Source organism: Vipera berus (assembly GCF_964194415.1).
Source record: "Vipera berus genome assembly, chromosome: 3".
Lineage (NCBI taxonomy): Eukaryota > Metazoa > Chordata > Lepidosauria > Squamata > Viperidae > Vipera > Vipera berus.
The window spans coordinates 119,183,481-119,204,777 of record NC_138204.1 but is presented as its reverse complement, the minus strand read 5'-3'; the positions used below and the strand labels follow the sequence as shown (position 1 = coordinate 119,204,777).

Genomic DNA, 21,297 nt, shown 5'->3' with positions numbered 1-21,297 from the left:
TGGCCTTCTAAAGAGCAGTCAGGGTTGATCTCCTCTAGGACTGATCGGTTTGATCGCCTTGCAGTCCAAGGGACTCGCAGGAGTCTTCTCCAGCACCATAGTTCAAAGGCTTCAATTCTTTGGCGCTCAGCCTTTCTTTTTTTGGGGGGGGGCTTTTCCAACGAGTATACTTTATTAAAGAGTTTTACAAAAACAAAATTTTACAATATATCCCCAAATCCCTCCCACCCCAAACCCACCCACTTCCCCCCCCCACTTCCCAGAGCTAAATACAGGATTATAGTTACAATAATCATATTCTAAATAAAAATTATGCATAATACACAACCAAATTCATAATGTGCTTTAACTCCCCTTTAATATAACTACAAACAACGTGCCAATAACAATATCCCACTAAAATCTACTCATAAGCTAAATGGAACTTTTTAGTCCCATATTTGTTCTGAATATAATTTATCCATCTCTTCCAAACTGAAATATATCTTTCCTGTGAATGATCTTTCAAATAAGCAGAAATCTTAGACATTTCTGCAAGATTCGAAACTTTAAACACCCATTCTTCTATAGTGGGCAAACTGTCCTTCTTCCAATATTGTCCCACCAGTAACCGTGCTGCTGTTATCATGTTCAACATCAAGTTAGTTTCTTTAACATCACAATCTACAACAATACCCAATAGAAACAATTGCGGAGAAAACTTTATCTTTCTCTTAAAAATCTTTTGAATGTTCCACCAAATTTTAATCCAAAAAGCTTTTTATATTTCTACAAGTCCACCACATGTGAAAATAGGTAGCTTCTAAACTACCACACCTCCAACATTTAGACTGTAAATTAGGATACATGTTGGACAACTTCTTGGGATCCAGATGCCATCTATAAAACATTTTATAAAAATTTTCTCTTAAATTTTGAGCCTGAGTAAATTCGCTCAGCCTTTCTTATGGTCCAACTTTCACTGCCATACATTGCAACTGGGAAGACCATAGCCTTGACTATACGCACTTTTGTTGACAGGGTGATGTCTCTGCTACAGGGTGATGTCTCTGCTATGACTTAGTACTTGGTGGCAAAACCCTTGTTGGCAGTCACAGAGGTCAGACATTTCTTGTAGTTGGCCATCAGGTTTGCACACATCTCAGGAGGGATTTTGTCCCACTCCTCTGCAGATCCTCTTCAGGTCATTAAGGTTTTGTGGCTGACAATTAGCAGCTCGAACCTTCAGCTCCCTCCACAGATTTTCTATGGGATTAAGGTCTGGAGACTGGCTAGGCCACTCCAGGACCTTAATGTACTTTTTCTTGAGCCACTCCTTTGTTGCCTTGGCCGTGTGTTTTGGGTCATTGCCATGCTAGAATACCCATCCATGACCCTGGATGAGGGAAGGAGGTTCTCACCCAAGATTTGACGGTACATAGCCCCGTCCATTGTCCCTTTGATGCAGTGAAGTTGTTGTGTCCCCTTAGCAGAAAAACACCCCCAAAGCATAATGTTTCCACCTCCATGTTTGATGGTGGGGATGATGTTCTTGGGGTCACAGACAGCATTCCTCCTCCAAACACGGTGAATTGAGATGATGCCAAAGAGCTCAATTTTGGTCTCATCTGACCATAACACTTTCACCCAGTTCTCCTCTGAATCATTCAGATGTTCATTGACAAACGTCAGATGGGCCTGTATGTGTGCTTTCTTGAGCAGGGGGACCTTGCGGGTGCTGCAGGATTCCAGTCCACAGCATAGAGTGTTACCAATTGTTTTCTTGGTGACTATGGTCCCAGCTACCTTGAGATCATTGACAAGATCCTCCCATGTAGTTCTGGGCTGATTCCTCATTGTTCTCATGATCATTGAAACTCCAAGAGATGAGATCTTGCATGGAGCCCCAGACCGAGGGAGATTGACAGTTATTTTGTATTTCTTCCATTTGTGAATAATCACACCAACTGTTGTCACCTTCTCACCAAGCTGCTTGGTGATAGTCTTGTAGCCCGTTCCAGCCTTGTGTAGGTCTACAATCTTGTCCCTGACATCCTTGAACAGCTCTTTGGTCTTGGCCATGGTGCAGAGTTTGGAATCTGATTGCTTGGGTAGACAGGTGTTTTTTATACAGGTAACAAGCTGAGATTAGGTGCACTTCCTTTAAGAGAGTGCTCCTAATCTCAGCTTGTTACCTGTATAAAAGACACCTGGGAGCCAGAAAGCTTGCTGATTGATAGGGGATCAAATATTTATTTCACTCATTAAAATGCAAATCAATTTATAACTTTTTTGAAATACATTTTTCTGGATTTTTTTGTTGTTATTCTGTCTCTCACTGTTAAAATAAACCTACTATTAAAATTATAGACTGATCATTTCTTTGTCAGTGGGAAACAGAAAATCAGGGGATCAAATAAATTTTTCCCTCACTATAGACAGATGTACATTGGAGTGGTCTTGGAAAAACTACAGATTAGCATCAAGATTAGGTTGAAGTGGCAGACCTCTGTCTCTCACTTACTTTCTGTCATGCGTATATACAAACGTGTGTTTGTGTGTATTCCACATTTCTATTCAGAATGATATGTATATAAGCAAGGATAACATAGAAGAAATTTTATTATACCTATAAAGTAGTAATCATACTTAAATAAAACTATCCTTAGTTGTAGGGTTGTTTAATTTTTCAACCAATATAAATACCACTGATTTATACAAAAACGCACAAGTAGTCATTGACATATGACACAACTGAGTCCCAAATTTCTGTTGCTGTGAGATAGTTAAGTGAGTTTTGCCGGATTTTGTGACCTTTCTTGCCACTGTTGTTAAGTGAATCACTGCAGTTGTTAAGTTAGTCAAAGGATTGTCAAGTGAATATGGCTTCCCCCATTGACTTTGCTTGTCAGAAGGTACAAAAGGTAAACACATGACCTTAGGACACTGCAACCATCATAAAGACGAGTCAGTTGCCAAGTGTCTGAATTTTTTTTATTGAAAAGTTTTACAGTACATTTTATCTTTAACAATCCCCCCCTCCCCCCACCCCTACCTAACCCTCCCTGTCCCTCCCCCCCATTTCCCCCTCCCCCTCCCCCCCCCCGACTTCCCAGAGCTAAGTACAAGGTATAAAAACAAAGAACAATCATAAACATCCATATGCTAACAACAATAAACTATTAAATCTATCGCTCTCTAGCTCATATAAGATAACTACAAGCAATATTAATATTACATATAAAAAAAAGAAAAGAAAAAAGAAAGGAAGACTTATTCAAATGCTAAATGAAACTTTTTAGTCCCATATTTGTTCTGGATATAATCAATCCATTTTTTCCACTCCATAATATAACGTTCTTGCGAATGATCTTTCAAGTAAGCCGAGATCTTTGCCATTTCCGCCAGGTCAGAAACCTTTAGAGTCCATTCTTCTATAGTCGGAACTTCCTCCTTCTTCCAATATTGACCTATTAAAAGTCTTGCTGCTGTAATTAAATTCAACATCAACTTAGTGTCCACAACAGTAGCATCTGTAATTATGCCCAACAAAAACAATTGCGGACAAAACTTTATCCTTTGCTTGAAGATCTTCTGCATATTCCACCAAATTTTTATCCAAAAAGCCTTAACCTTTTTGCAGGTCCACCATATATGAAAATATGTTGCATCTTCGCCACCACACCTCCAACATTTTGGCTGATAGTTCGGATACATACTTGCAAGCTTTTTAGGATCTAAATGCCATCTATAAAACATTTTATAAAAGTTCTCTCTTAGGTTTTGGGCTTGTGTGAATTTTACGTTCCTCACCCATATCTTTTCCCACGTGTCCATTGTAATAACTTCTTGGATATTCTGGGCCCATTTTATCATACAATCTTTAACAAGTTCTGTTTCTGAGTCAATTTCTATCAATGCAAGATATATCCGTTTAATATGTGCTGGACCCTGATTTCTAATTTGCTTTATCAAATTTTTGTCAGTCAATGCAAAACCAATTTTCTGATCTTCTTTCCACCTGGCCCGTAACTGAGTATATTGAAACCAAGTTTGAACAATCTTCTCATCTCGCAAGAGGTTGTACGGCTTTAAACACCAGACATTTCTTTCCAAGCTTAAAATCTCCTTATACGTAGTCACATCATGTTTGAAGCCAACATTTATGTTTTCTATTGCGTGTTTTGGAATTGCCCACAACGGCATCTTATAATCTAGCTTATGTCTGTACTTCTTCCAAACTCTCAACAATGCCTGTCTTAAAATATGCACTTTAAACACATTATCTACCTTCTTATCATACAACAAATATGCATGCCAGCCAAATAACAAGTCATGGCCCTCAAGATTTAATAATCTCTCTTGTGTCAAATTAATCCAGTCACTTATTCCTGATAACGCAGCAGCTTCATAATATAATTTAAGATTAGGCATTTTAAGACCACCTCTTTCACGAGTATCCTGCATAATCTTAAGTTTAACTCGTGGCCTTTTCCCTGCCCAAACAAATTTATTGATACCCCGTTGCCATTCTTCCAAATTAGAATATTTTTAAGGACCGGTATCATTTGAAATAAAAATAAAAATTTAGGCAGGACATTCATTTTCACTGCTGCAATTCTTCCCAGCAAAGACAATTGCAATTTTTCCCAACTCTCCAATTCTTTTTGAATTTTTCCCCATAACTTTTCATAGTTATTTTTATATAACTTTGTATTAGAGGGTGATAAAAACACCCCCAAATATTTGATCCTTTTAACAATCTCAAATCCAGTTAATCCTTCTAAAAGGGCCTTTTGCGATACTGTCATATTTTTGGCCAAAATTTTAGTTTTTTGTGCATTAACTTTAAATCCAGAAACCTTCCCATATTGCATTATTATCTCCATCAGGTCCACAACAGAGTTTTCTGGCTGGGTCACCGTAACAACCAGATCATCTGCGAACGCTCTCAGTCTATAATCCTGATCTCTAATTTGTATACCCTTAATTCTTTCTGAATTCCGTATTTTTACCAATAATATCTCCAATGTTAAAACAAATAATAAAGGTGATAACGGACACCCTTGTCTTGTGCCCTTCTCAATATTACATACTTCAGTCAAACTATTGTTAACTATTATTCGGGCAGTTTGTTTTTGATATAATGCCCTAATTGGTTGCAACCAACTGTCTGAATTTTGATCACGTGACCATGGACATGCCGCAATGGTTGTAAGTGTAAAAAAATAGTCATGTAATTTTTTCAGTGCTGTTGTAACTTCAAATGGTCACTAAACAAACTGTAGTAAGTCGAGGACTACCTGTATTTTAGTTTTCCATTGTTTTGTAAAAGTTGGGATATACATTTTATCTGTACCACTTTGTAAGGGAAAAAAAAAGCCAAACTTGCCATACTTTCAGAATTTCCTAGAATTTTATTATTTGCAGGAAAAAGTATTTGGTTACAATATTAGTGTTTCTGAGGCATTTTGTTTTGTTTATAGATGATGAAGAGTTGGAAGGTATGATAGACCCAGGAATAGAATATATTCCTCCATCCGATGCATCAGGGGGAATGATCCAAAAGAAAATGAAGCTGTCTGATCAGATTAAACAAGAGCTGATGTGTGAAGAAGGAAGAGCAGAGAGGCTAGTCAATGATGCGGAAAATCCTAGTAGTACACATGGCTTCCTTCAAGACCAAGGTTCAGAGAAGCAGAAGACCCAACTGACTCATAAGGATTCTCAGTCTAAATACACTTCTATTGGTATCTATGAAGAAAAGCTTCTTTTGAGGAACTTGGAGGCCTATCCAAATGCAACAGACATGACTCCTGAGGCTCGGAGGTTGAGACGCAAGCTGATAGTTCGAAAGACAAAACGAGAGAATGGTCTTCCCCTTTTTAACTTGGATGATATTGTGAATTCTGCTCTTATCTTGGTCGATCAGTTTTATGGAACTAAGGAAAGAAATGCTTCCTATGTCCCAGCAGATTATGCAGTATACAAAACTTCTTGCCAGACTTTCCGAATCTTGGATCGATATCAGGTTCCTGTTTTTCTGTTGTTATTATCACTATCATTATCATAAACTATACATTATCTCACTTTTCCCTTAGGAACTTTTCCTAGGAACTCCCCTGGGAAAAGTGACGTCTTTTGAAATCTCCCCCTGTATCACAACCACCACCTGTGAAGTAGCTTAGGCTGAGACACAGTAATTGGCTCAAAATCTCTTCTGTGTTTTATTAAGTTACTCTCTACAAATTCAGAATGTATGAGAATCCATTTAGAGACAATTTGGTGCCATGGTGAAAGACACTGGCTTACAAACTGAAAGTTGGTGAGTTTGGTCCCATCTTAGGCACAGAACCAGTTGGATGAGATTGGGCCAATCACTCTTTCAGTCCTAGTAAGAAGGCAAGGGCTACCCATTTTGGAAAAAAAATATTGCCAAGAACACAGTGTGAACTGTGGTAAGAGACAAGACTGACTTGAAGGGACAAATAATAAATTATCATCCGTTGTAACATCCCTGTAAATAGGATGGACCAATAATGCTTAAAAGAACAGAATAACTGAGTTGGAAGGGACTTTGGAGGTCTTCTAGTCCAACCACCTGCACAAGCAGGAGACACTATACTATTCTGGATAAATAGTTGTCTGATCTCTTCTTAAAAAACTCCAGAAATGGAGCACCCACAACTTCTGAAGGCAAGCTGTTGCACTGGTTAATTCTTACTGTCAGGAAATTTCTTCTTAATTCTAGGTTGCTTCTCTCCTTGATTAGTTTTCATCCATTGTTTATTGTCCTGCCTTATGGTGCTTTGGAAAATAGGTTGACCCCCTCTTCTTTGTGGCAAATATTGGACCACTGCTATCATGTCACCCTGGTCCTTCTTTTCACTAGACTAGACATACCCAGTTCCTGCAACTGTTCTTCATATGTTTTAGCCCCCAGCCCCCTAATCATTTTGTTGCTCTTCTCCAGAGTCTCAACATCATCTTTATATTGTGGTAACCAAAATTGGATGCAATGTTCCAAGTGTGATCTTACCAAGGCATTGTATAATGGTACTAACACTTCACATGATCTTGATTCTGTCCCTCTGTTAATGCCTCCTAGGATTGTATTGCCTATTCCTGCCTGCTTTGTGTTATCTGTAAATTTGATGAGTTCCCCTTCTATTTTCTCATCTAAATCATTATGAAAATATTAAAGAGTACTGGGTCTAAAACGGAACCTTGGGGTATCCCACTGCTTGCTTCCTCCCATGTGGATGTAGTTCTATTAAGGACTGCATGTTGAGTGCGGTTTGTCAGCCAATTACGAATCCATCTGGTGGTAGTGCTATTTATCCCACATTTTTCTCCCTCATTAAGAAGTAGTTTGTGATCTACTTTGGCAGATGCCTTATTGAAATCCAAGTATATTAAGTCCACAACATTTCACTAGTCCATTAATTTAGTCACTTTGTCAACGAATGAAATAAGATTTGTTTGGCATGATCTGTTTTTGAGAAATCCATGTTGTAACGTTGCTTGCTTCTAGGTATTTGCAGATCTTTTGCTTGAATATCTTTTCCAAGATCTTCTCAGGTTTTGATGTCAGACTGATTGGTCTGTAGTTTCCTGGATCCATTTTTCCCCCTTTTTTGGAAGATGCTGCTTTATTATTGGATTTCTTATTTTTCTTTTTCAGTGGTATTATGGTGGACTGGGCTTTTATAATCATATTTTTCAGAGATTTTCCCTTTTTTGGAAGATTGGAACCACATCAGCTCTTTTCCAGATGTCTGGTAGTGCCCTGGTACTCCAAGATCTTTGAAAGTTATGATTCAACGGTTCCACAATCACGTCGGCCAACTCCTTCAGAACTCTGGGATGTAACCCATTTGGTCCTGGTGATTTGTACTCATTTAGGGTAAACAGGTGTTCCCTAACCATTTTTTGCCTATTTTAATTTGTATTTATAGTCTCTCTCTTAGGGTTCTGTTTTTGGTAAGTTGGGTTATTTTTTCCTTTTGAGTGAACACAAATGCAATGGATGAGTTGAGCTCTGCTTTCTCCTTGCTTCCTATCACTTCCTTGCCATCCTCTCCCATAGGTGGACTGATTGTTTCCTTGATTTTTTTTCTTGTTTTCTACATGTTGAAAGAAACTTTTAATTATTTTTGACATTAGTTGCAAGTGTTAGTTCATTCTGAACCTTAACTTTCCAGACTTCATCTTTGCAGATTTGGCCTATGTGCTGGTATTCTGCCTTAGTTATGTGTTCCTCTTTCCATTTTTTATAGCTGTTCTTTTTGCCTTTCAATTTATCAGAGAGTTCTTTATGCAAACATGCTGGTTTCTTCTTGGATTTCTTTTCCCCCCCAGCAGTATTGCATTGAACTGGACTTTTATGATCACATTTTTCAGAGTTTCTCAAGCTTCTTGAGTTTTTGTCCCCTTTTAAGATTTTCATGTATGGAATCCTTCCCAGTCTCTCTCTGTTTGTTGAAATCAGCTCTTTTAAAGTCTAAGACACTGTTTGTTTTTAATTTCTTATGTTTGCATTATATTGAATTCCAATAAGACCTATCACTGTCCCCCAAAGTTCCAACAACTTCCACCTCTCTATCATTTAATCTCTGATAGTAAGAATTAAGTCCAATATAGCTGACACTCCAGTTCCCTCCTCTACCTTTTAGATGACGACAGCTAGGCTTGTAAGGAACTTATTTGATCTCCCACTTTTGCAGAATCTGTTTCCAAGTTGATATCAGGGTAGTTAAATTCCCCATTATTATTGTGCTGTATTTCCTATATGCATTATTTAACTGAGTTATGCATTATTTAACTCAGTTCTTCTTGGTTGGGTGGCAATGTCATTCTTTCTTCTGCTTGGTAATACACCTATAGAAATGTCATTCTTTTTTCCTTTTATATTAACCCATATGCATTCAAGGAGACTTTTATCCTTGGTTTTATGCATTTCTGTGGAGATGTAGTGATTATTTTGCATATAATGCAACCCCGCTTACTCTTTTGTTAGGTTTGTTTCATTTGAACAGTTTATATCCTTCTAGCAATACATTCCATTTGTGAGTTTCATCCCGCCAAAGTTCAGTAATAGCAACTACAGTGAGGGGAAAAATTATTTGATCCCCTGCTGATTTTATACGTTTTCCCACTGACAAAGAAATGATCAGTCCATAATTTTAATGGTAGGTTTATTTTAACAGTGAGAGACAGAATAGCAACCAAAAAAATCATCAAGCAGCTTGGTTAGAAGGTGACAACAGTTGGTGCAATTATTTGCAAATGGAAGAAACACAAAATAACTGTCAATTTCCCTCTGTCTGGGGCTCCATGCAAGATCTCATGTCAGCTCAGAACTACACGGGAGGATCTTGTCAATGTTCTCAAGGCAGCTGGGACCATAGTCACCAAGAAAAAATTGGTAACACACTACGCCGTGAAGGACTAAAATCCTGCAGGTTCCCCTGCTCTAGAAAGCACATGTACAGGCCCATCTGAAGTTTGCCATTGAACATCTGAATGATTCAGAGGGGAACTCGGTGAAAGTGTTGTGGTCAGATGAGACCAAAATTGACCTCTTTGGCATCATCTCAATTCACCATGTTTGGAGGAGGAGGAATGCTGCCGGTGACCCCAAGAACACCATCCCCAAACTTTAGACTTTTTTTTTTAAATTAAACTAAAAAATTTTATTCTTAAATATTAGTTTTTTTAGAATAACAGTAACAGCTTTGGAAGAAATCTTATCTTCTAGTCCAACCCCCCCCCCCCCCGCTTAAGCAGGAGACCTTATACCATTCTGGACAAATGGCTATTCAATCTCTTAAAATCCTCCAGTGATGGAACACCCACAAGTTCTGAAAGCAAGCTGATCCGCTTGTTAATTTTTCTCACCGTCAGGAAATTTCCCCTTCTTCTTTTGGTCCCTCCTGTTAATAAGTAGAACTAAGTGCTAAGTAGAACTTAAATGCAAGTTAGGTTGTCCCCTCAAAAGCCATCAGATTTAGACTTCCGGGTGGCAAGTCTCCGTCGATGGCGGTCATTTTTGACCGTCAGCCCCGTTGTTCCGTTCAAATCGTGAAAACAGCGACAATCAGCTGTTTCGTGGTTTGGGAACCCCCCCTTCAGGAGAAGAGGGGGGTGAGCATTCAGGTAGAGGTAGAGCTCCCCTAGATCCCCAGAATGATTAGTCTGGGGAGCGAAGGGAGAGAGCTCCCTTGGAGCCTGAATTCAGCTCCGGACTCGGGGACTCCTCTGTTTTAAGGTTTTAAAACAGAGCAGGATGCTGCAACCATCCCTGCATTCAATATTGAACTTTGGATTACTCGGATGCAGGCAGAGCTGAGCAGGAGATTTCTGAATTTGCAAGTACAAGATCTTTAACTCTGGGGAGTTATTTTTTTTTCTCTTCTCCAAAGCTTAATTTAAAAGAAAAGGGAGGAAGATGTCTCTGGAATGAACTTTTAAAAGCTGTAAAAGACTCTTTTAAAAACATTTGAAGCTGGTACAAAAGAGATTTACAAGATTCGGAGATTTAAAAGGAAAGCAACAAAGTTGCAACCTGGGTTTCTAAGTTGAACTGTGATTTCTTTAAGGACTGGGTGAAAAAGTGAAAGTGAGAAACGAAAGTTAATGAGTGTTAAAATGGCTTCTAAAAGCCATCAGATTTCAGTCCAGATTATCCACTCAGCATGCGCTTCCTTTCAGCATCAGCCAGCCAGCCAATGGTCCTACTGGCTGGGGATGATGGAAATTACAGTTCTCTCTTTTTGGAGGGCTCGGCTCGGGAAGGCTACCCTCCCAAAGTCTAGTTCATCCCACTCAGGAAGTGGGACTTCCTTTTCTTCAGGTTAGGCTTGGCAACTGGAAGTTAACAGTAGCAGTCAAGAAGAATTAAAGAACCTGTATTGCTCGGTGGCACGTCCGTCTCTCTGTCTGGGATGGATCATGGGCAACCCAGGGGCCAGAAGAGGGCACGGCCTGTTTTAGTGCATCTTACAGGCTTACTAGTCCTCTTGAGAGGACTGGTATCTTAACTGAAGCTAAACATAAGCCTGCTGAAGGGGCAGGTGTGCCTCTTCATGTGTCTTTAAGGCTGCAGTCCCATGCACGCTTACCAGACAATACTTCCACATATATACGTTCTGAGCGCTGGCTTTTAGTCTGGAAAATAGAGATTTTCTGAGCACTCCATCTTTAGGTACTGTAATGGATTTTGTGGGTTTAGAAAACCTATTTTTCCAGGGGACTGAGAATCATGGTATACCTGAGTGAGTGGAGGTTTTTTGAGACAGGTTGTTACTTTTCTCAGAAACCACTTTTGGGGGTGTTGAAATCCGAATTCAGAGTGACATTGCTTTTTTTCTTGTTGTTGTTCTTCCCCAGAACAGCATCTGAGTTAACCAAGAATTACCTACGGACTGGGTTGCTGGCGCCACAGCCCCTTGCAAAGGCAGAAGCCACGCCAATGCCGTTCACCTGCCTTCCCATGCCTCAGCTCCTGTCGCCCATTGCACGCTGCCCCCACAACACCATTGCTTCTGCCTGCCACCCAATTGGCTGACAGCTTTTTGTCCCATGCAGCCAAAGGCCCGGGACAAAGGGTGCCTGGGCGAATGGGCCAGGCCGAAGGGTGCGGTGCGGAGGACCATGGGTTCATTGGCCAGGGAAGGGCCAGCAGAGGAGGAAATCTGGCTGTAAATGGGCTGAGGGGGGAGGATTGAGGCGAAGGAGGCGCGGGCAAGGGTGGGAGCCTAAAAGTCTTAGAACCCCCCACCCACCCACCCAGTGGCTACAACTGAAGCTTCTCTTTGGACAATAAATCTCTTTGAGGTGTCCAGGTGCTGAAGCAGGGGCTGGCAAGCAAAAAGTTGCTTTAACTCTTCAAATGCTGATTGGTGTATAGGAGTCCAAACAAATTTAATTCCTTTCTTGGCTGGGTTAGTGGTTTGGCTTTATGAACAAAGCCTGGTATGAATTTCCTGTAGAAGTTAGCAAAGCCCAGGAAATATTGGACGTCTTTGACTATGTGAGGGGCTTGCCAGTCAAGTACAGCTTGGACCTTCTGGGGGTCCATCTGGATGCCGCTTGTGGAAATACAGTAGCCCAAGAAATGTAGTTGTTGCAAATCAAAGGCATATTTTTCTGGCTTGGCCTAATTCTCAGATTAGATTAAAATATCATCTAAATATAAAACCACAAATTTATCTATGAAATCTTTAAAAATTTGGTCCACGAATCTGGAAAATATGACCAGGGTGTTACACAGACCAAAAGGCAGCACTCTGTATTCAAATTTGCCATATCTGGTGTCAAAGGTGATTAAGTATTCATGGCGTTCTTTTAGTCTTGTAAAAATGCTTTCTGTAGTCTATCTAATAGGTATGGAATTAACAACAGTGTATAATGGTCTCTTATTGTGACTGAATTTAAAGCCTTGTAATCATGAACCACTCTCAGTGGGGATCTCTCACCATTGTTAGGCCCACTAGGGTCTTATTTCTTGGGTACAAATAAGGTGAGAGCCAGGGTAGGAGACAGAAGGTCTTACGAATCCCTTTTTCAAATTAAGTCTCCAAATATTGTTTTAAAATTTCTAATTCTGTATTGTCTCTTGGTGGGAATTTTGGCAGCAGGGCCAAATTTATGGTGCAATTGGAGGGAGGGCCAAGGATTCCTCCCCGAACATATCAGCAAAGTCTTTATATTTACTTGGCAGATTTGGAATGCAGTAGTAGCAAATATCTATAGTTGGGTGTAGGATGAGGGTGAAGGTTCGTTCTCCAAGCTTCTGGGTTGGTTTCCAAACATTTCATTACCAGGCTAGGTAACTTCTTCAGCGGCGTTTAGGAGATGTCTGTGTCAGTGCTCTTCTATTTATAAGGGCTTCAGGTGTGGGTGTGTCAAGGGAGGGTGTTCTGGATCGAAGCTCGTTGTGCTAGTGATTTAATTCCTTGTTAAAATACTTGCACTGGTCTGTTTAAGTGAATTTAGTCACAATTAACGGCCCTTTCCAGACAGTGAACTCATAAAGCACCTGGTTCATCTGAAATACCTTTATTTTGCATGTAGAAGATTACAGCAGAGAAGGTGTGGTCAGGTGAAGTCTGGACGGTACTTTAAGGTCAAAAGACAGTAACGGGATTACTGTCTGCATGGCTTGTGTTCAGATGTTACAATGGAGGATGGAACACAGAGGAACAAGGAGAAGGGGGAAGTCCAACCCAGAAGGGGTGGATCCTAGTACAGCATCATGAGCAGGATAGGAAATACATCACAAAGGGAAAAGGTACTGGCAGACCCAATTAACATATTATAATTTCCCAAGAACAGCCACGTGGTGGCAGCACAGAGGGTCTTGTGATGAGTCATCAGAGAGAGGCTTGTGATGGGTCTTAGGATGGGGAAGTCACTTCAGGTCAGGATGGTTGGAAGGTGTGAATTATCAGTGGGTCGGGTGAGTCATCAGAAGTTGGTGATGGGTCTTGTGATGGGGGAAATTACATCAGGTCAGGGTCATTGGGAAGTGAACTGCTGGGGGGAGGGCCTGTGTGCATTGGTTGGGGGTTGGTGCTGTCTCCAGTTGGCTGTGCAATTGATTTGGATTCTGAGAGATTCATAGGCTGGTTGCAGATCAATGTGTCTGTTGATGGAATTGCTAGTGAAGTACCAGGCTTCGATGAACTCATGAGTGTGGCGGGTGGTATCGTGGCTGATGATTTTAGTGTTGCTCCAATTAAACTGGTGTTGTTTGGTGTCAGTGTGGGTAGTGATTAAGGATTTGGGATTGTGGCGTTTGACTGCTAGCTGGTGTTTGTGGATCCTGATTTTTAATTGATGTGATGTTTGCCCCACGTAGAAGTGGTTGCAATTGTTATAACTGATCTTGATCTGACACAGACAATCACCTGTTGTAATAGCCAGACAGTCTACAGCAGAGGTCCCCAACATTTTGGGCACCAGCGACCAGTTCTGTGGAGAGAGGTTTTTCCGTGGACCAGGGGGTGCCTGGTTTTGTGTGCTGCCTGCATCTTGCGGATGGGGCTTTGCTTGTTTGGGGGGCCCAGTTGCTGGCATGCCATGGACTGGGGGTTGGGGATCCCTGGTCTACAGTGTAAGCAGAGCCTTGTAGTGTAAACAAAGTCTTGAATAAATGAGCATTCAGTTTTCTCAGGATCAATATATATACTGAGAGAAAGAAGTTCATTCAGGATCATTTAGTTCATATAAAATATGAAGGGTCGTTGGTGCCCTCTGAGCTTGCTTGTTTTCCTGCAGACATGAGACAAAGCATCATTCCACAGATCAGAAGTAGACAAGAACAGAATGCACTTACAACAGAAGACAAAGCAGCCCTCAGAAAGCTAAAAAAGGACCAGGCCATCATCATCCTACCTGGAGACAAAGGCCAAACCATAGTTATTATGGACAGAGCACAATACCTTCAAAAAGCAAAAGGACAAAAAAATCTACATCCCAGTCAACAATAACCGAATACAAAAACTAGACAACCAGCTAAGAGAACCCTCAGTGACCTCACTAAGAAAGGCCAAATTACCAAAGAGGAACATTGGCGGATGAGAAGCGGCTAACCCATTCTCCCATGTTTCTACATATGCCCCAAAATACACAAACTGGCATACCCCTCTATCCAATCGTATCACTATCAATGTTCCCTACTTTCCCAACATTGCAAAAGAATTAACAAAAAAGCTTGGGCAACTCACAAGAAGAAGCAAACACTATATTAACTGTCCACTACAGTGTCTTCAAATAATCAGGGATGTGATGAAGACGAAATCATGGTCTCATTTGATGTCACAGCCCTATTCATGTCTACAGATCCAGAATTAATCAAAGAATCCATGACTGCTTTGCTCCAAAGCACAACTGACTTAATCAAATGGATGAAGATTGAAACATTGATCTCATAAACCTCTGGCCCATGACCATGGGGATGCTGGTCATAGGTCATAAGTGTAAAAAGTGGCTATAAGTCACTTTTTTCAGTGCTGTTATAACTTTGGTCACTGAATGAATAGTTATAAGTTGAGAGCCTTGGTGGAGCAGTGGGCTAATGCCTCCTTAAGTAACACCAGCTGCCTGCAATTAGTGCAGGTTCGCATCCCACCAGGCTCAAGGTTGACTCAGCCTTCCATCCTTCCGAGGTAGGTAAAATGAGGACCCAGATTGTTGGGGGCAATTAAGCTGACTTTGTAATAATGCCGCTTGGGTGTGTGTGTGTGAAAGCCCTAATAAGCAGGCATATACATAGAATGAAGGCTACTGCTAAGCTTGTAAGCCGCCCTGAGTCTTCGGAGAAGGGCGGGATATAAATGGAATTTAAAAAAAAATAACCTGTTAATGGCAAAACGACGTGTTGTTCAGTACTAAAGTTTCTCCCAAGCTTGCTTCAGACTATAGCAATGTAAATTATGTTGAGGTTATGGTAATTTTTGGCAGAAGCATTTCTGAGGAATGAGAAGGACATGAGAAGGAAATCACAGTATAGTTCTGTGCCATGGCAGAGCAGAAGAGAAAGATGGTCCTCTACTTTTGGAAAACAAAACCAAAGAAAATATTTTTTCCTCTTGGGAAGAACTTGGGTTAGGGGTGGGCACACTGGCACCCTCTAGATAATTTGAACTGCAGTTTCTATAATTCCTTAAAGCTACAAATCAAAGCAGATGGAGGCAACTTGGTTTCTAGCAGCTGTTCACAACTAAGAAACCTAGAGTCTCACAGTATAATACTAATCAAAAAAGAAAAATGGGTGTTACGTCATGGGAATTTTGACAACTGTTTTATGTTTATTTTAGTACCCTCTCTATTTCTAAGTTTCTTAGGGTGGCAGGGATTTTATGATTCTCTTTTCAAATGTTGATGTAAATGGGAAGGTGACTGCCAATTTTCCTGATAAAGGAAGAATGTGTAGATGTTCCAAATTTGTAACATTTTGTAGACTACCATCCTATTTCCAGGTATTATGAATTTTCTTCCAGTCACTTGTGGAGATGTTTCTGTTTCCCAGTCAAAGGTGAACACATCCTGAGAATAACTTTGTGCAATAAATTTGTAAAAATAAAAACAGTGAATTTATTTGTAATTTGCTGCTGATAGGTTTCTTGTCCCTGCAGTGTCACAAATTAAGATTTTTTTACTCATCTTTTTATCTTCCCCAATATTGGGCATCAAAGTAAGATTGATTTTATATGCATAAGACCACTTATTCAATGGTTTCTCTAGATGCATGCAACTTCTTGCTATTTTGTATACCTATATCATCTCTGTATGTTAAAATTCTATTTGTTCTGCTTAACATTAGATGTCATCACATATATCTGCCATATCTGGTTAATCATTAGTATTAGCCATATCACTGATTTTATTTGCTGACTATTTCTTTAACTCAAGTTATTTTTCACTTTTGTTTACAGACTAAGGTTTCTGCTGTGAAAGAGTTCCAACATAGAACGACAACATTTTGGTGCCGACTTGTAGGCTCTGAAGATACGACTGATCATAGCATTATCAGTCCCTATACTTCTCGTGTGTTGAAACCTTATATCAGGTATAGATACACTATGTGGGAAGACATTTTTCCTTCTGGGCTCCTTTATGTTCTTTGATCTTGGTAAATATTGATAATTAAGGAAATAACACTGGTCAGCTATAGCACTCCTGTTGCTTTTCCTCGTTGCTTCTTCCTGAAGAATATAAAGGACAAGGAAGAAGTAAAAGGTGGCTTTCAGGATGGGGGCGGGTAGAGTTTGCTGCTGCATATGGACAAGAAAAGGGAAAGTGGAGTTTCCTTCTTCTTGCCACAGTAAAACACTGACTATGCTAAGATTATGGTGATAATCAAGCACACTCGCCTTTTACCCCAAACCCATCAAACAGCAACCTGTGCTAAACATTTTAAAGATAATTTAATATTATGTGGAAAAATGGAACAGCCACATATATCTTACTTGCTGAAGGAAGAGCTGGTGAGTTTATGGGAGATGAAATACTTGGATTTGACAAACACACCCTGTGACTTCAAAGTCATAGAATCATAGGGCGGGAAAGATTCTTGGAGGTCTAGCCCAAGGCAGGAGACCACCTGCATCCCAGATAAATGGCTATCCAATCTTTTCTTGAAGACCTGCAAACGGACCGCGGCAGCTTTCCAAAAGGGCGGCGCCACCGCCCATTCCAAGAGGTGCTCGTGCACCACTGCCCGTTCGGAGAGGTGCGCACGCACCGGGCGACTGGGAGCCACAGGAGACGGCTTAAAGAGCCACATGCGGCTCCAGAGCCACGGGTTGCCGACCTGTGGGCTAGACATATCTAGTTCCCTTAAGAATTCATCATTTGTTTTAGTCTCTAGATCCCTTATCTATTTTTCTTCTCAGCATCCTTTCTAGGGTCTCAACATCTTTGTATAGTGGTGAGCAGAACTGGATGCAATATTCCAAGTGTGGCCTCACTAGTGTAGTATAGAGTGGCACTAGTGGCATTTCTTGTTATCTTGATGCTATCCCTCTGTTGATGCAGCCTAGGACTGCACTGACTTTTTCGCAACTTCAGCACACTGCTAGCTTATTTTAACTGATGGTCCATTAGGACACAAAGATTCCTTTCATGGTTACTACTTTTTTGAGCTAAGTACTGCCTATTCTATATCTGCATTTAATTTTTCCTGTCTAAGTACAGGATCTTACTTTTCTCACAATTGAACTCTATTTCATTTTGTTAGATAGGGCCCAATGCTCAAGTCTGTTAAGATCCTTCTGAATTATGACTCTATCTTCCCGCTAGTTTGTTGTAGTCTGCAAATTTGATGAGTTCTCCTTTGTTCCATCATCTAGATCATTTATGAAGAAGCTTACTGTATGCTTCCCTCCATTTAGATGTAATTCCATTAAGGTCTACACACTGAGTGCAGTTGATCAGCGAATTGCAAATCCATCTAGTGGTGGTACTATTTATCACACATTGCTCTAACACAGCAAGAAATAGGCTGTGGTCTATTTTGTCAAATGTACTACTGATGTCCAAGTATACTATATCCACAGCATTTCCTTGTTCCACTAATTTAGCCAGTTTATCAAAGAAGGGAATAAGGTTTGTCTGGCATGATCTATTTTTAACAAACTCATGCTGGCTTCCAGAGATTGCTTTGTTCATTTTTAGGTGCTCACAAAGCTGCTTGAGTATCTTTTCTAGGCTTTTCCCAGATACTGTTTTTGCTAACTGATTAGCAAAAGTTCATCTATTTTCTCTGCTTGGTTAAGTGAAATGTAGTACATACCTTTAGCAATTCATTTTTCTCTCTCTCATATTGACTCAAATGCATTTAAGAAAACTTTCATCCATTGTGTTCTGTAATTCTGTAGAGGTGGTATGATTCCTTAAATACAACGCAACACTTCTTTTGGGGGGGCATGTTTTTTTTGAACAATTTATATTCTCCTGCAGTATGTTCCAGTTGTGGGGCTCATCCCAACAATTTTCAGTAATAGCAACAATATCATACCTGCCTTTATGTACTAGGACTTCAAGTTCTCTCTGTTTGTTACCAAACTCTGAGCATTAGTGTATAGGATCAGAGTTCATTATGATTGACCTTGTATTTGCTTCCTACCTTTCCTTTTAATACCTATGTTCCCTTCCTACTTTTCACTCCTTTTCTCATTGTCTGATTCATTGTCTTGTGGATTATACTTGGGATTTGATCTTAAAGATTGGTCTCCCTCACCTTTCAATCCTAGTTTAAAGCTCTTTGGGTGAGCTTGGCCAGTTGTTTTCCAAATACATTCTTGCTGGTCCCTCTGAGGTGTAGCCCATCTCTTGCTAGAAACCCTTCTTCTAGGCAATGTCAAAAAAATCCAAAATTCTCTTGGTGGCACCATCCCTTGAGCCAATAGTTTACTTCCAGAATCGTTTCTTCCCTCACTAGATGTTGACCTTTTGTTGGAAATACAGATGAGACCACTGCTTGTGCTTCCAGGTGCTTTGTTCTTCCACATAGTTGCTCATAGTCCCTTGAAATTGTTTTCAGACTCTTAGTTGTATTATTCGTCCCAACATGAAAGAGGAGAAAGTGATGATAATCTGTGGGCTTCATTGTTTTAGTCTCTTTGTTACATCTTTAATCTTTGCATCTCTCTAGAGAAATTATCCTATTAAAATTGTCTTATTAAACATTAGAGGGTCAGCAATACTGTACTTAATTTTCACTAACAGAGATGAAAGAGGGGGTTAAAGTTATGGGAACTTTAGAGGACAGTGACCATGTGACTTTGGAATTCAACATTATGCAGACAACAAGCAATAGAACAAAGTTAAACTAATGTCTTAGAGTATAAGAGAACTGATTTCAGCAACTTAGAGCTTTGGAAGGTTTTCCTGGATGGAAATCTTTAAGGAGAAAAATCAAAAAGCTTGGAAAACTGAAAAATGAGGTTATAAAAGCCCAGTCTAGCTAAATACTGTAAAGAAAGAAAAACAAGAAATCCCAGAAAATAACAGCATGGTTGCACAAAGAACACTCAAATTGTAAGATAAAAAGGACAGGTATAAAAAGTAGAAAGAGGGACACATAACTAAAGCAGAATATAGGTAGTACTCAAGTTATGACCACAATTGAGCCCAAAGTATGTTGCTAAGTGAGAAAATTGTTAAGTGAGTTTTGCCCCATTTTACAACCTTTCTTGCCACATTTTTCAAGTGAATCACTGCAGTTGTTAAATTAGTCAAGCGATTGTTAAGTGAATTTATTTTCCCCATTGACTTTGCTCGTCAGAAGTGTGCAAAAGGGGACGCATGACCCAGGGACACTGCAACCGTCATAAATGTGAGTCAGTTGTCAAGCATCCCAATGTAAATCACATGATCATGGGGATGCTGCAACGGTCAAAAGTGTGAAAAATGGGTATAAGTCACTTTTTTCAATGCTGTTGTAACTTTGAATGGTCATTAATTGAACAGTTGTAAGTCAAGGACTACCTGTATTAGCATATAGCCAGAATCTGCAAAGATGAAGTCAGGAAAGCTAAGGCTCACAATGAACAAAGACTCAACAACAAATATCAAAACCAACAAATTTTCTTTCAAATGTAAAAAAAAAAGTCAAGGAAAATAAGTTTTTGATAACCCTAGCTGACAACTTTGTTACTCAAAAGATAGAGGAGGGAAGTAGAGGGTCAGCTATGCTGGACTTAATTTTACTAACAGAGATGAAATGATAGAGGGGGTTGAAGTTGGAGGAACTTTGGGAGAGAGTAACTATGTCAAACTAGAATTCAGCGTAATGTAATCAAAATCAAACTACTGTCTTAGACTTGTAGATTATTGAAGTCAGATCTCTTAAAGAGTTTAGGAACGATTTCACGGATAGAAATCCTAAAATGGAAAAAAGAAACAAAACTAAAGATGCTGGGAAAATCAGAAAAATTATAAAAACTCAATTTAACGCAATACCACAGAGAAATAAAAACAAGAGACCACAGATGAACCCAGCAGGTTTGCATAAAGAAATCTCTGACAAACTGACTTTGTAATAATGCCGCTGGGGGGGGGGGGGCGAAAGCCCTAATAAGCAGGCATATACATAGAATGAAGGCTACTGCTAAGCACATTTGATTTGTGCTTAGATTGTAAGCCACCCTGAGTGTTCGGAGAAGGGCGGGATATAAATGGGATTAAAAATAAATAAACTGGGAGAGAAAAAAGGACAAGTATAAAAAATGAAAAGCGAGACATATAGCTAAAACAGAATACCAGCAAATAGCTCAGATCTGCAAGGACGAAGTCGGGAAAGTTAAGGCTCAGAATGAACTAAAAGTTGGAATAAATGCTAAAAATAATTTTAAAAGTTTATTTCAACATGTAAAACACACAAAAAAGGTCAAGGAAACAATTGTTCCACTAATGGAAAAGATGGCAAGGGGGTGACTGGCAGAAGGGAGAAAGCAGAATTGTTAACTTCATTCTATGCATCTACACAAAGGAAAAAATAGTCCAACCTATCAAAACCAGTACCCAAGGGACAGAATGGGAATACAAATCAAAATAGGCAAGAAAATGCTAAGAGATGAGTTCAAATCACCAGGATCAGATGGATTAAATCCCAGAAATCTGAAGGTACTGGTAGATGTGATCTCAGAACCATTGAACTATATTTTTCAAATATCCTGGAGCACCAGGGAAGTATCAGAGGACTGAAAAAGAGCTGATGTGGTTCCCATTTTCAAAAAAAGGAAGGGGAAAAAAAACACCAGATCCTGGAAACTACAGACTGATCAGCATGACATCAATACCTGGGAA

General features: G+C 39.8%; 1 protein-coding gene across 1 annotated transcript in view; it reads left to right on the top strand.

Moving 5' to 3' along the window:
• The window catches only part of KAT14 (lysine acetyltransferase 14), a 66,261-nt gene that overhangs the window by 26,803 nt on the left and 18,161 nt on the right, over positions 1 to 21,297 (top strand). The window contains exons 7-8 of the mRNA XM_081322966.1: positions 5,466 to 6,010; positions 16,422 to 16,555. Coding sequence (XP_081179092.1) covers positions 5,466 to 6,010; positions 16,422 to 16,555 — 679 coding nt within the window. The remainder of the gene's footprint in view (positions 1 to 5,465; positions 6,011 to 16,421; positions 16,556 to 21,297) is intronic.